Raw genomic sequence first — 15,084 nt, forward strand, 5'->3', positions numbered from 1 at the left:
AAAGGCAAGAGAACCTCGCCCCCTTCCCAACTCCCTCTCTAAACTCTTGGGGTATGTCTACACTACCCCGCTAGTTCGAACTAGCGGGGGTAATGTAGTCATCTGCACTTGCAAATGAAGCCCAGGATTTGAATTTCCCGAGCTTCATTTGCATGAAGCCGGCCGGCGCCATTTTTAAATGCCGGCTAGTTTGGACTCCGTGCCGCGCGGCTACACGTGGCACGGACTAGCTGTGTAGCTACTTAATTCGAACTAGTGGGAGGCTAGCCCTCCCCAGCTTGCCCTGGTGGCCACTCTAGGCACCACCAGGGAAACTCGTGTGCCCCCCTCCCAGCACCGGAGCCCTTAAAGGGGCACGGGCTGGCTACGGTGCCCGTGCCAGGTGCAAGCCTGCCAGCACCCAGCCAGCAGACCCTACACCTGGCACGGTACGAACCAGCTACCCGCTGCCACCCAGCCCTCCGCCTCTTCCTGGGACCAGGCTGGCGGCTCCCGGGAGCCTGCCCAGGACCACAAGAGGCAGGCGCCCACCTCATCCACGATGTCCACACTAGGCACAGGAAAGTGGCTGTCTAGGGCAGGATAGCTGCCAGCCTGGCCACCCAGGAGCAGGTTTGCATGAAAATCAGGGTGGTCCACTGAGACCCCCGACCCTGAGCCCTGAGCTTAGAATGGCCTACTGGGTCAGACCAAAGGTCCATCTAGCCCAGTAGCCTGTCTGCCAACAGTGGCCAACACTAAGGACCCCGGAGGGGATGGACCGAAACAATGACCAAGCCATTTGTCTTGTTCCATCCATCTCCAGCCTTCCACAAACAGAGGCCAGGGACACCATTTCTACCCCCTGGCTAATACCACTCCATGGACCCAACCTCCATGACTTTATCTAACTTCTCTTTAAACTCTGTTATAGTTCTAGCCTTCACAGCCTCCTGCAGCAAGGAGTTCCACAGGTTGACTATTTGCTTTGTGAAGAAGAACTTTGTTATTAGTTTGAAGCCTGCTACCCATTCATTTCATTTGGTGTCCTCTAGTCCTTCTATTATGGGAACTAATGAAGAACTTTTCTGTATGCACCCTCTCCACACCACTCATGCTTTTATAGACCTCTATCATATCCCCCCTCAGTCTCCTCTTTTTTAAGCTGAGAAGTCCCAGTCTCTTTAGCCTCTCTTCATATGGGACCTGTTCCAAACCCCTGATCATTTTAGTTGCCCTCCCCTCTCCCACCCTCTCTCTTCCCCTCTCCCACCTCCTTTTCCCAGTCTCCCCGAGTTTTGTTCAATAAAGAGAGTTTCTATTTTTGAACACACGTGTCCTTTATTTTATACATCAGGAAGGGGGGCTAGAGAGGGGTAAGTGGAAGGAGGTGAGGGAGGAATGGGGTACGAGCCCCCGATGGGGAGGACTGGGGTGGCTCTGTGGGCTCCTTGGGGTGGAAGCTCTCCTGCAGCCTTCCGATTAACCACCCCCGGATGGCAGCCTGCAGCAAGTGCAGCCAGTCTGATGGCCGAGTGTTCCGATGTGCCGAGTGTGGGCACTCAGGGCACTCCAAGCCAGGACTGCTTTGCAAGTGGGGGACCCCTGAGAACTGTCTGTCCGGGGTGGGGGTCGGGTCCCTTTAAGCACAGCCCTCGGCTAGCCTGAGACAGCAGCTCCACGCTCTAAGTCCTAATCTGATGCCCTGCCGGCACTGCTTCCAGCCAGCCTTAACCTCGGTTCAGGGTCCATTCAATGTGGACATGCTAGTTCGAATTAGCAAAATGCTAATTCGAACTATTTTTTATGTCTAGATGCACTAATTTGAATTAGCTTAGTTCGAATTAACTAATTCAAATTAAGTTAGTTCAAATTAGTGCTGTAGTGTAGACATACCCTTATTGACTCCTCATAAGCTATGTTCAACAATACCCAGCAGCAGTGAGTTCCACTGCTAAACTACGTTACATGAAAAAACTTCTTCCTTTTCTCTATTTTTTATTTTGTTCAGTGTTTTCTCTTGTATCAAAAAGTAGATACTGTGGGTCCTGTGCTTCCTGGTGGATTTTTAGTATTCCTCAGTGGCTTGTGGTGACCTTCCCACTGACTCTTGTCTCTTACAGAGGAGGGGGTCCCGATTTAACAAGCCAGTCTCATCAAAGGCAAGTCACTAGCTTGGGGGGAAACTCTTCTGTGGTCCTAGGCTTCCCTTTAACCCCAGTGGCAGCTCACCAGGGTTTGGGGGAACCTGGTCCCACCTAGCTACTCAAGTTTTTGGCCCAAGGGGAGCTCTTGTCCTTATCCCCACAGAATAGTAGCCACTCCCACTGTACCTTCTCCTTAGCAAGCCCTCTCCTGCTTGTAACCTTCAATTTTCCTCCACTCTACACTTCCTCCTTTCCATCACTCCTGTTCTGTCCTTCCCCTGCCTCACCTGAGGGGAAACCTTTAATAGCAGACCAGCAGGCCTTAATTGTCTGCAGGTGTCCAATTAGCCAGCTGCTGCAGGCTGGCTTTTAATGAGTCTCAGATATCTGCCTGTCTTGGTTACTGAGCAGCAATCTCTAGCAGCCTATGTAGAACAGAAACCTACTCACCCAACTCCCGGTATACCTACCCTCCACCAAATGCCTGCAGCCTGCTGCCTTTGGTCCAACACAATATATACAATCTGATTAGCCTATTCTGAGAACACACTATTTTCCATACCTCTGTTATGTTCCCATTTTGTTTTTCTCCTTATAAAATTAATAGTCCTTATCTTTTAAAATACTTTCTTGTATATGATCAGTATCCATTCTTAGCTCTATCTCATGCTTTTTCTAGATGTTCAGCACAAGAGAAGAAAACCTTTTTGGGGGGTAAAAGGAAATTCCAATTTTTTGGCAGTACAGATATTGTCTGCAATAAGTTGTGAGCTCTGGAAATCTTTCATTTAGCTTATGAGCTATTATTATTCAGAATTTCAGAAGCTTGTGACTCTGGGTAGATTGCAAAAGGATTTATGATGTTTAGCTGGCTATGTATGCCATTTGAAAAGCAAACTAGAGTTCCCAGTGATCCATTAATACTACCCACAATTTGCATTCCCAACATAATCATTAAAAATTGGCAAAATCAGCAAATCTGGTTGAGAAATACAGATACGGTAGCAGTTTTAGTATTATAAGAAAAACGTACCACATGATTTTCTTAACGCATTTCACATGCATTTCCTATTCTCCTGGGGCAGCACTCTTAGCAGAACAAGATCAAACATTGCAAATAATTAATGAGCCTTTTCTTATCAAACTGCTCCCATGGAAATACTTAAAGCTGTCAATAACTTTAGGCCTGCATATGCTAAACTCAGTACCAACACCAAAGGGACTACAGGACTTTTTTCCTACATGAGTCAGGCTTTGAATAATGTACCTGAGGGTCAAACTCTGTATCTGACGTGACAGAAATTCCACAGCTCTTTTTCATCCATTAACTGAAAGCTATGACAATAGTGAATGAAATAAAAATTCCCCAGAGCAAAGACTAAAATGAAATGAATGGCTAAAAATGCATTCAATAAATAAATACATTTTAAAAAACCCAGAGAAATTACATCTGTTAAGACCCATTCTTCAGTTAAACTAATTTTTAAATGGCAAAGTTTACAGGTAGTTTTGTTACAGTAAAATGAAATATTCATACTTGATAACCTAGATGTTTTTGAGATGATGCAGGGAATTGAAATCACTGATTATGTGCAGCACCTTTTTTTCTCCACACTAAAATATAAGAACTATTACTTGTTTAATTCATCTTCACATCATTTTAATCCTTACCTCAGTCCAGTCCTTACAACACTATGCCGACACATTCTTACCTACACTGAATTTTCTTAATCATCAGTAGTCTCATCTTCTGTAAGAAGTGCACAGTCCCTTCTAAACAACCCTTGTGATGATGTTCAAATCCACACACCTGAGATGTCTTGGCATTCTGGTCTCTATTCTACTCTAGGGCCTGAGTGTCCGCCCTGGGGTGTCTCACATTGGCACCTCCTGCTGGCCATTTTGGGAACTGGTTCTGTTCAGAGAGCGTGCCCTCTGGTGGTGTCTGGATTCCTGTCCTTGTCTCCACCTGTAGACCCATTGGAGTTGAATATTTGCTGAGGGGAAATCAACATGGTTTCTGTAAAGGGAAATTATGCCTTACTAATCTACTAGAGTCCTTTAAGGGGGTCAACAAGCATGTGGACAAGGGGGATTTCCAGAAAGCCTTTGACAAAGACCCTCACCAAAGGCTCTTAAGTAAAGTAAGTTGTCATGGGATAAGAGGGAAGGTCCTTTCATGGGTTGATAACTGGTTAAAAGACAGGAAACAAAGGTAGGAATAATAAATGGTAAGTTTTCAGAGTGGAGAGAGGTAGCTAGTGGGGTCCCTCAAGGGTCTTTCCTGGGACCCATTCCATTCAATTTATTTTTAAATAATCTAGAGAAAGGGGCAAATGGTGATGTGGCAAAATTTGCAGATGATACCAAACTGCTCGAGATAGTTAAGACCAAAGCAGACTGTGAAGAGCTTCAAAAATATCTCAACAAACGAAGAGATTGGGCAACAAAATGGCAAATGAAATGTAATGATGGTAAATGTAAAGTAATGCACATTGGAAAAAATAATCCCAACTATACATACTATATGATAGGGACTAATTTAGCTACAACTGCTCAAGAGAGAGATCTTAGAGTCATTATGGATAGTTCTCTGAAAACATCCACTCAATGTGCAGAGGCAGTAAAAAAAACAACAACACACAACTAGAATGTTAGGAGTAATTAAAAAAGGGATAGAGAATAAGACAGAGAATATCTTATTGCCTTCATATAAAACCATGGTACGCCCACATCCTAAATACTGCGTACAGATGTGAGCACCTCATTTTAAAACAAATTTTGCCATTGGAAAATGTTCAGAGAAGGGCCATAAAAATTATTAGGGGTTTGGAATGGGTCCCGTGTGAAGAGAGATTAAAAAGACTTGGACTTTTCAACTTAGAAAAGAGGAGACTAAGGGAGGATATGATAGAGGTCTATAAAATCATAACTGGTATGGAAAAAAGTGAATAAGGAAAAGTTATTTACTTAATCCCAAAATATAAGAACTAGGAGTCACCAAATGAAATTAATAGGCAGCAGGTTTGTTGAACTCCTTGCCAGAGGATGTTGTGAAAATTAGGACTTTAACAGGGTTCAAAAAAGAGCTAGATGGGTTCATGGAGGTTAGGTCCACCAATGGCTATTAGCCAGGATGGGTAGGAATGGTGTCCCTAGCCTGTTTGTCTGGAAATAGAGGACAGGAGAGGGATCATGTGATGATTACCTGCTGTGTTCCCTCCCTCTGGGACATCTGATATTGGCCACTGTTGGCAGACAGGATACTGGGCTAGATGGACCTTTGGCCTGATCCAGTATGGCTGTTCTTATGTAGTTCCGGTCTCTCTGCTTCTGCTTCATGGCACAGCCCTCCACAATCCAGAGACCCCCTTCTGCAACAGTCTAGCCACTCCTTACAGCTGCTTAGTAGTCCCTAGCCTGGCTGTTTCTTTAGCAGTTGTGGGGGAACCCAGGCCCACTCAACTACTCTGGGTCTCAGCCTAGGGTAGTGGGGCTGACAACCTCACAGTAAGCCAGGGTAAGGCTGGGAAGGAGGGCGGCTCCATGCTCCTGAAAGAGGTGAGCCCTCATTCAGACAGGGCGGGGCCGGGGCTAGTTTCCCCCAGGCAGGGTTTTGGTGGCTATTTAAAGGGCCTGGGATTCTGGCCACTGCTGCTGCTGTAGTGGTGGCGGTGGCAGCTTGGCGCATCAGGCCTTTTTTTGTTTAATCGCCGGGTCCTGGAGCAGCGGCCCTTATTATCTCCCCTGTCAATGGGCCTGGGCTAGGCCGTGGCCTTGTAAACAACAGCTTCCCACTGCCTTCCTTTCTTTGTCCCCCAGTCTGTCCTAATTCCCTGTGCTACTTCCCTGCAGCCCTGGCACCTTCGGCCCCCTCACCCTTGCCCCCAGGGCCTCGAACCTGCAACTCCTAGCAGCCCTGTTCATAACGCTTATCCCTGCAGCCCTTTAGGAAGCCAGTCCCCTCCCTTGGGCTTTCTGAAGCATGCTAGCTTGCTCTGGCCTGCAGCTTCCTTTTATATGGACCAGCTTGATTGGCTGGTCCAGTTGCTGATCTAATTGGCTGTTTCCTTGCAGACCTCCAGGCTGGCTTTTAACCCTATCAGAGATAGTGAGGGGCAGAAGGCCTGCATCACTTGAACTATATTGCTTACTCCAAAAAGGAAATACAGAAGGGTAAAAAATGATATCTAAATCTCCATGTAGTTTATCATAAAGTCAAAACTGCACTCTTCCTTCATGCAAATGGTTTTTGCAACCTCCTGCAATAGGGCCCGGAGAGAAGGGACCACAGCACACAATGCTTCTTAGTCCCTCTACAGTAGCCTATGGCTCCTCTCTCCCATTCACTTTCAATTCCCTGAAACAAGGCTCCATTTCTAACTGGAAATTCTCTTGGTAAGCAAATAGCAAAGAGTCACCGCTCACCAGCTTTTCTCCTGACATCCTGCCGCTCAATATTTAATGACCCACATGGCAGCGGATCTGAGAGGGACTCTCCGGGCAACTGCCTTTGGTCCTCCCCTTTGTCATTCTACATCCTAGCTCCACCCAGTTTTGCTTCTCTTTTTGGCTATGGCTACACTGTAGTCTTCTTGTGGAAAAGCTTATGCAAATGAAGTGTGGCGATATTCCACTTCATTTGCATAAGCTTTTCCACAAGAAGGCTACAGTGTAGCCGTAGCCTTCCAGTTTAAGCGCCTAAGCATCTGATTGAAACTCCTCCTCTCATACTCAGGAAGGTACGATTAACATCATGTCAAAGAACATGCAATTTTGAGACCAACATATTTGTATGCTCTCTGTGTTCTGTCTAAATTTTCATCAAGTTTACCAGAGACTGCAGGAACTGTTATTAACTGAAAAAACAGTCCACTTTTTGGATTGGAAAAAGTATGTTCCTCTCTCCACAGGAGCTTTCCCAGAACACTGAAAGATCATCTTAAGATGTCTAATATTGGCTTTTATTTCAAGGGATTCAGATTAGGAAAATAGCAATCTTCTGTCCTAAAAGAGCTTGATAATTGATTCTCCATTTTTATATGTGAAGATGGCAGCACTTAATAATAGCCAACCCTGTTCCTCAAAGACATGGTACATGTATGGAATTATATTTCTATATTACAGAATACATCATCACATGGCTGGTGAGACGAAGACAGTGGGGAAACTAAGGGTATGTCTACACAGCAAAGTTATTTCAAAATAACTTTACTAGTGTCTACACAGCCAAACCACGATTTCGAAATTAATTCAAAATAGCTGAGTGCTTATTTCGAATTTGGCATTCGCGTACTGTCATGGTCAGAGCTGATTGTGCACTCATGACAAAGTCGCAAATGGTGTTGAATCTGTGTTCGGGCAGAGTCGCCTTTGCTGCCACCATGTCGATGAAGGGCCCTATAAACCCGAATTTCTGGTGCGCCTCAAAGTTAAGGAGCTGTGGCAGGCGTATGCTAAGGCCGCAGCCGGGGCTGACACCTGCCCCTACTTCCCTGCCCTCAACCGCATTCTGGGGGGCGGGACGGTCCGTGCCACCCCGGGGGACAATGAGCTGGGACTGGAGGGCTCTGACCTGGGCGCGGCAGAGGGGCCAGCGCGGAGGGTCCCACGCCGGCAGGACCCTCCAGCTGTCCCAGCACCAGAGTCAGCAGGGTCATCCGGGGAGGTCACACCAGGTAAGTGCCATCACCGTCCCCTACCTGCTTTTCTTTGAGGTAGACAAGCAAGCAGAGACACCTGAGAACTGGCTGTCTGGGATGAGGGGTAGGGTCTCTTTAAGCACGGACCTCAGATAGCCACAGGCAGCAGCCCCACACAGGAGGTCCTGACCTGGTACCCTGCCGGCACTGATTCTGGCCAGCCTTAACTCCGATTCAGAGTCCACTCAGTGTGGACGCACTATTTCGAAATAGCAAAATGCTATTTCGAAATGAATTTTCTGTGTAGATGCGTTAATTCGAATGAGCTTATTTCAAATTAACTATTTAAATTAAGTTAACTCGAATTAACGCTGTAGTTTAGACATACCCTGACTGAGTGAAGGAGAGTTATTAACAGAAAAAGGCTAGGGTGCTTTACTTTTAATTAAAAATGTTAAGTAAGATCAGATGCTTAACACAATTAATGCTAACAACATGGGGGGAAGAAATGCAAGACAAAAGAGCAGGTTAAAGAAAATTTAGAGAAGTCAAATGTATTTAAGAGGGCAAGATCTGACAAAATACACCATAGAATTCATAGGAAACTAACTGATGCATTCTTGTATGCATTAGAAATCATCTTCAGGAAGTCATAGAGGACTGGTGAAGTCATGTAGGATTTGAGAAGTGTAAACATAGTGCCTATCTTTAAAAAGGGAGCAAAGAAGACCCGAGGAATTTTAGATTAGTGTGGATGGTTCACTGTCAAACTCCAACAGCAAATCTTGTGGACTCACTTATATGTGTCTCATCATGTGGCCTATGACACCTGCATTTCTCCTATTTGGCTTTTACCCAGAAGTAAGTTTACTGTACAATATCACTGCTTAGTTGAGGATCATCTATTATTCCTATAATTCTTAAATCTCAATGGATGATATTATTTCATTAGAAATAAATATAAAGCCTGGTTCAACCATCTGTAAAACAGAGGCACTATTCTCATAAACTAGTTGAAAATGTTTAAAAACATTTTTTTGTGATCTCATAGGAAAGGTTTGGAGTCAAGGATTTACAAGCAGGTTACAAATCATAAGAAATCTGCACTTGTGGCATTGGATTACTCTGCTGCAGTTACTTACTTCTTATAAAACGAGTGTTACTTACCTGATGTAGTTTTTTATCTTCATGATAATGAATCTCTTCATTATGAAAAAAGGAATCCTCCCTCTTTATTACTGAGATCCCAAATTAATTGAACGTAATGTGGTACTAACAGCCAATCTCTGCAAGCACATTTATATTCACTTTTTGGCAGATTTAAAGAATATGGCACTCACCTAATGGTCTGATGTTGCAAAGTATCTGGATCTGTGGCATTTACTGTTAAAACAACACTGCCTATGGGGATGTTTTCTTGTTTGGTGACTGTCATTGGATCTGGGTGGAAAACAGGGCCTTCATTCACATCCAGAACAGTGATCTGAACTGTCGCTGTAGAACTGGGGCCATAGGCTATGTCTGGAACCAGTGGGTCTTCGTTTTCTACTTTGATCAGCAGTGTGTGGAAGGCTGAAATCTCGTAGTCTAGAGGCTGTAAAACATATCAGGAAATCAGACAGCTAGATACAAAGAGCACATGCAACATTCATGCAAGTGTGCAAGTGACAGAATTAGCTACAAAGAGACAGTACCTTCATTGGATACATTCTGATAGCTGGTCAAATTCAGGAACAGACAAATTGTTACAGATTGAACCTCTCCAGTCCGGCACCCTCGGGACCTGACCGGTGCCAAACCAGATAATTTATCAAACCATGGGAGGTCAATATTGTCCAGCAGTATTACCAACACTTCCATTGCTTACTGAATAGTGATAGAAATGTAGCCATGTTAGTCTGGTGTAGCTGAAACAAATACAGGACTATGTAGCACTTTAAAGACTAACAAGATGGTTTATTAGATGATGAGCTTTCGTGGGCCAGACCCACTTCCTCAGATCAAATAGTGGAAGAAAATAGTCACAACCATATATGCCAAAGGATACAATTAAAAAAAATGAACACATATGAAAAGGACAAATCACATTTCAGAACATTCTGAATGTTCTGAAATGTGATTTGTCCTTTTCATATGTGTTCATTTTTTTAATTGTATCCTTTGGCATATATGGTTGTGACTATTTTCTTCCACTATTTGATCTGAGGAAGTGGGTCTGGCCCACGAAAGCTCATCATCTAATAAACCATCTTGTTAGTCTTTAAAGTGCTTCATTGCTTACTGAACTCTGAGAAGACATGGAGGGGTAAATTACAGCTAAATAACAGCACAGAACACTGAGAGCCAGGCCTAGTCACTGTAAACAAACTTGATGGGCCCATGGGAAACTTGGCCACACCCATGATAAGTGGACATCCAGTTAACTAAAATCATGCCGGACTAGAGGGTTCCAGACTAGAGGGCTGTGTCTACATTGGCACCCCTTTCCGGAAAAGGAATGCTAATGAGACACTTCGGAATTGCAAATGCCGCGGGGGATTTAAATATCCCCCGCGGCATTTGCATGAACATGGCTGCCGCTTTTTTCCGGCTCGGGGCTTTGCCGGAGAAAAGCGCCAGTCTAGTTCCTACTTTCAAGTAGGAATAAGGGATCTTGCGGAAAAGGGCTTATTTTCCACAAGATCCCGTCTAGACTGGCGCTTTTCTCCAGCAAAGCCTCGAGCCGGAAAAAAGCGGCATCCATGTTCATGCAAATGCCGCGGGGGATATTTAAATCCCCCGCGGCATTTGCAATTCCGAAGTGTCTCATTAGCATCCCTTTTCTGGAAAGGGGTGCCAATGTAGACACAGTCGAGAGGTTCAACCTATAGCTCCATATTGAAAAGAAAAGCATTAAAGTAAGTAACACAGGACCAAAAGAACATTTTTCATGTTTAGTTATTTTGCACTTTATCCCTCCTGCTAAGTAACCCAACTGCTCTACCTCTCTCTTCCAGCAGACGTGGTGAACCAGGATTGTTATTTGGATAATATCAATCACACTAGTCAATAAGAAGACTATTCCTGCCTTCTCTGGGTATAGTTGTTATCACCCTCATTTATGCAGCTGCTGGGGCAGCTGTCCCTTTCAAGCTCCAATACACTGTGACAACTTTCACTGCAAGGTAGTATAATTTAAGAAGTAGAGCTGATGGGAAAAAATTCTGTCAAACTTTTTGCACAGAAAATTGGGCTTCCAGCTAAACAAAAATTATTATAAGAATGGTCTGTTTTCTTCAAAAAATTTGAGACATTTCCTTTGACAACTGAAAAGCAAAACAAATTGGGTTGAAAGTTGTTGAGACTTTTCATTTTTACTAAAAGTTGAAATTTTTCATAGGGGAAAAAATACCAACAAACTCTAGTTAGAAACCATTAGCCAGGATTGTTTTCAAAAAAGGGAGAAAGGGAACAACTTTAAAACAAACAAGCAAACAAACAAACAAACAAACAAAAAAGCTACACAAAAGAAACATAACATATGTTTATAGATTCCATATACAGAAGATACAATGTGTATCTCTGGCGGCTAAATTTTCATTATTCATCCATTTATACACCACAGAATTCAGGCAATTCACCACAAATGGGAATGTCACTAAGAGATTCCATTTCAGCTTTAATCTTGGTAAGTTATCAGCTACAGCTGGGAATTTAGCCAAACATTCTCATTAAAAAGGGAAACTTCCATCAGCACAACAGTATGGATTTTCCCCATAGCTCACTTATGCCATTCAGTGGTTAGCTTCCATTTCCATTTACAAATTAGTATGTACTCATTAAACTGATCAAATATATATATACGCTGAATACTGTAATGATTAATAAGTATCAATAGGCTATTTTGCCATATTCATATCTCTAAAACAATAGCAATGCCATGCCATAGTATTCCTTTTCACTTAAGACCCAAATCTGCTTCTATTGGAGTCAAGAGGAGAAATTCCAGTGTAGTCCCTAATGTGACTGTTTCTTTTGTAATGCAAAATGCCAGAGCATCTCATAAATACAAAGATGGCATAGTGGATTGCTGCACTAACATCTGGAGGCCTATGGCCAAATTCTACCCTTATATAAACTACTGTCAGCCTATAGTAACGTCCTTGACATCAATGGGGTATATAGAAGTATAATCAAGAGCAGAATATGGTCTCTGAACTTGAAACTTGCCTTCACTTACAAATAAAAAATATTATGTGGGCTCCATATAATTCTTCATGTATATCAGCGGTGGGCAATAAGATGGCAGCAGTTTGCCAGAGATAGCCCCTGGTGGGCCACTGCCATCATGTTAACCTGCACCTCCACAAGACGGAGCTCTTGCAGCTCCTGTTGGCCACAGATCAGCATTCCTGGCCAATGGGAATTGCAGGAAGTGTCACGGACTGAGACACCACTTCCTGCAGCTCCCATTGTCCAGGAACGGTGATCTGCAGCCAACAGGAGCTGCTAGTGCCTACATTTGCAGAGGCACAGGTAAATATAACAGTGGTGGCCCAGCAAGGGCTAACCACATCCAGCCTGTATGCTGGTTCTTGCCGGCCACTGGTGTATATCTACCCACACAACAAAACTACACCGTACACCCTAGCACACTGGCAGATCAAGCAGGCGCAGGAAAGGTTGTTCAACATGCTAAATCAAGCAGTTAATCTTTTTCATGTGTAATTCACCTCACCATAAGAAGAAATTATACAACAGCGATTTGTCCTTACTTTGACCACAGAGAGCATTCCCTCGTTAGTCTTTGGATTGGTCTGGATTTCAAAACTTTGTCCCGGGTTTCCATTGATAATGGTGTAGACCGCTCTCCAAGCTCCTGTCGCTGGGTCATCTCGGTCTTCAACGGTTAAATTCACTATCACCCCAGTGACTCCTTCCTTTACTGTGGCTTGGAACTAAAATAATAATGGCTGTTATTAGTATTAGTGTTATTAACAATAATCATAGTTGCTATTTTGTAGCAATGACCACACCAAAAACATTTGTTCAACACGGCATTAATTTTTTACCATACCAGAAGAACGTGGTAATACTGGAGTGAAACTGCATTTCCTTGGCCAGAAATATTCCATTCCCAGACCATGAAGAGTAAGGCACTGCATTACCACTGTGCTGCCTCTGCTCTTTGCAGATTGCAGATAAGCGAGAGTGTCACAGAAAACATCCTTTGAAAGCACTTGACTGAGAAGGAAAAAATGTTCTAGTAATTTTAATTAATACACTGCTGATAACTGCAGACAACACACTGAAGTGCAGAAGTGCACAACTACTGTCAAAAGAATTAATCAGGAATGAGGAAGCAAAAGGGTGGATAGGTTTAAACACAATTCATTCTTCATTTAAGTTTCTTGCCATTTGTTTTGTTACAAAGCCCTCTCCTTTTTTAATTGTTCATTACAGTTTCCATAAATAAATAAAATATTTGACTCATGTATCCCTGTCCTACTTTTTCTCTGGTGAGTTACTCTAATATGGATAGAATAATTAGAGTTCCTTTTTCCTATTTTATTCCTACAACTGTCATGCATTGCATTCTCTTTTAAGAGAGAAGAGCTGTCATGACCTTAAGTTTGCAGCTATTTTACAGATCAGTTAGGCAAATCTTACATGGAGTAATCTACGACTTGATTATGAGCCAATCAAACTTTAGATGAATGCCATTCTCAATGATTACAGATGCACATGGGTTTCAGACACAATATTTTTTTCTTGTCTCTAAAGCATTGGCAGCTGAAACACTTTATAGTAATTAATTTAATGGCTACATCTCTTCATGGTCTTGTGCTGGGGAAAATTTTGATGTATCCATTTGATGGATGGACAAATTGAGGCTCAGATTGATTCAAGACCAAATATTGAGAAGCACTGATGACTTGTAGCCCCTTTTAGATCATTAGGAGCTGTCAGATCCCAAGATCTCTCAGGATTAGCCCTCATTGGCTCTATCCTGCAAACTTTATTAACATAAGCAGCCTCCATTCCCCTAACTGGTTTGCCTGTGGCTTTTGTCAGTGGTAATACTGGTTTTTATTCCCAGGGACAACTTTGGTCTATTGCACATCTCTAGTGGTGTCAATATTTTTGCCTAAGATGGGGGTGGGGAAACTTTTTGGGGTTGGGAGTTGCTGACCACAGAAAAATCAGTCAGGGTCCGCACAAAATTGAGAAGCAAAAAACAAAGGAAAACAAAACCAAACCCAACTCACTGACGTGGCCCCTGACTGAGATGCTGAAAGACATCCCCCCACAGACACACACATTCCCCTCACACAGCAGAGGCTAGGGGGTCCCAAGCTAGTAGATTGTGTGGGGGAAAAGTCTCTAGGCACTGCTTTACTGCACCAACCATGGGGAGGGGGATGGCAGTGCATGTAGCCATTTCCTCCCACAGCCAGGCAGAGCCTGTGGATCTGATCCAGATCTGGCTTGCCTGACTCCAGCCTGTGAGCCTTGGGGCTCCTCCCTCCACAGTGGGGAGCCAGTGCTGGCACTCTAGCGCCACAGGGGGCTGCGTGTGGTGGGGAAGGGGGGAGGTATGGGGCTGGAGTACCAGCCTGGGATCCACAGTGCTATGGGGGTGGGGAGAGCTCCAGCCCTCAGGGGCCTGATCCAGGCAAGCCAGAGGCCAGATCAGCTCCACCAGCTTCACCACTGGCCTAAGTAGTCATGATGAACAGCCCTTTCTTCTGCCTTACCAATCTCATTCCTCAGAACATAGACTATTTTGAGACGTTATAGGGATTTCCAAATATTACCCAAGATAGAAGATCTAAAATACTGTCTCATTACAATATAGACTTTTCAATCTGGTTACTTGGTAGGTACAATGTGATTCCTGACACTAAATACCGGGGAGACAAATATGTCTTTTCCTATCTTCACCATCCTCTTTTTTTTTTTTTTTTTTAATATCTTCCAATAGACTTGACTTAGGTTCTCAATTCCTTTTTGAATTTATCTGGAGAATCTGAGTGCATGCATTAACATTCATTTATTTCAAGCTTTTCAGCTTCAGACTTCATTTTCTTAGAAGGGCAACATTATTGATTGTCCATTTCTATGCTCATCAGTACAGTTGGCAAGGAATGTAAAGGCTCTTTTGATTTTGGTAGTGAATACATAGGTTGTCATTGAGCTTTGGTTCAGGCAGATCGTTAAGCTCATTTACAGCTTAATTAACCAGAAATAATATTTTAACAATATGTTTTAACTTAACTTCAAATGGGTCAAAAGAAAATATAACATTAAGAACTTTAGATATAATAGATCAACAG

The 15,084-nt window shown here is 43.5% G+C and overlaps 1 protein-coding gene across 1 annotated transcript in view; it reads right to left on the reverse strand.

The window, feature by feature from the left end:
* The window catches only part of CDH13 (cadherin 13), a 963,918-nt gene that overhangs the window by 112,462 nt on the left and 836,372 nt on the right, over positions 1 to 15,084 (reverse strand). The window contains exons 9-10 of the mRNA XM_075939988.1: positions 12,523 to 12,705; positions 9,109 to 9,362 (exon numbers count right to left, since the gene is read on the reverse strand). Of these exons, the coding sequence (XP_075796103.1) occupies positions 9,109 to 9,362; positions 12,523 to 12,705 (437 nt within the window). The remainder of the gene's footprint in view (positions 1 to 9,108; positions 9,363 to 12,522; positions 12,706 to 15,084) is intronic.

The sequence above is a fragment of the Pelodiscus sinensis genome, chromosome 12 (assembly GCF_049634645.1).
Source record: "Pelodiscus sinensis isolate JC-2024 chromosome 12, ASM4963464v1, whole genome shotgun sequence".
In the NCBI taxonomy this organism is placed as follows: Eukaryota; Metazoa; Chordata; order Testudines; family Trionychidae; genus Pelodiscus; species Pelodiscus sinensis.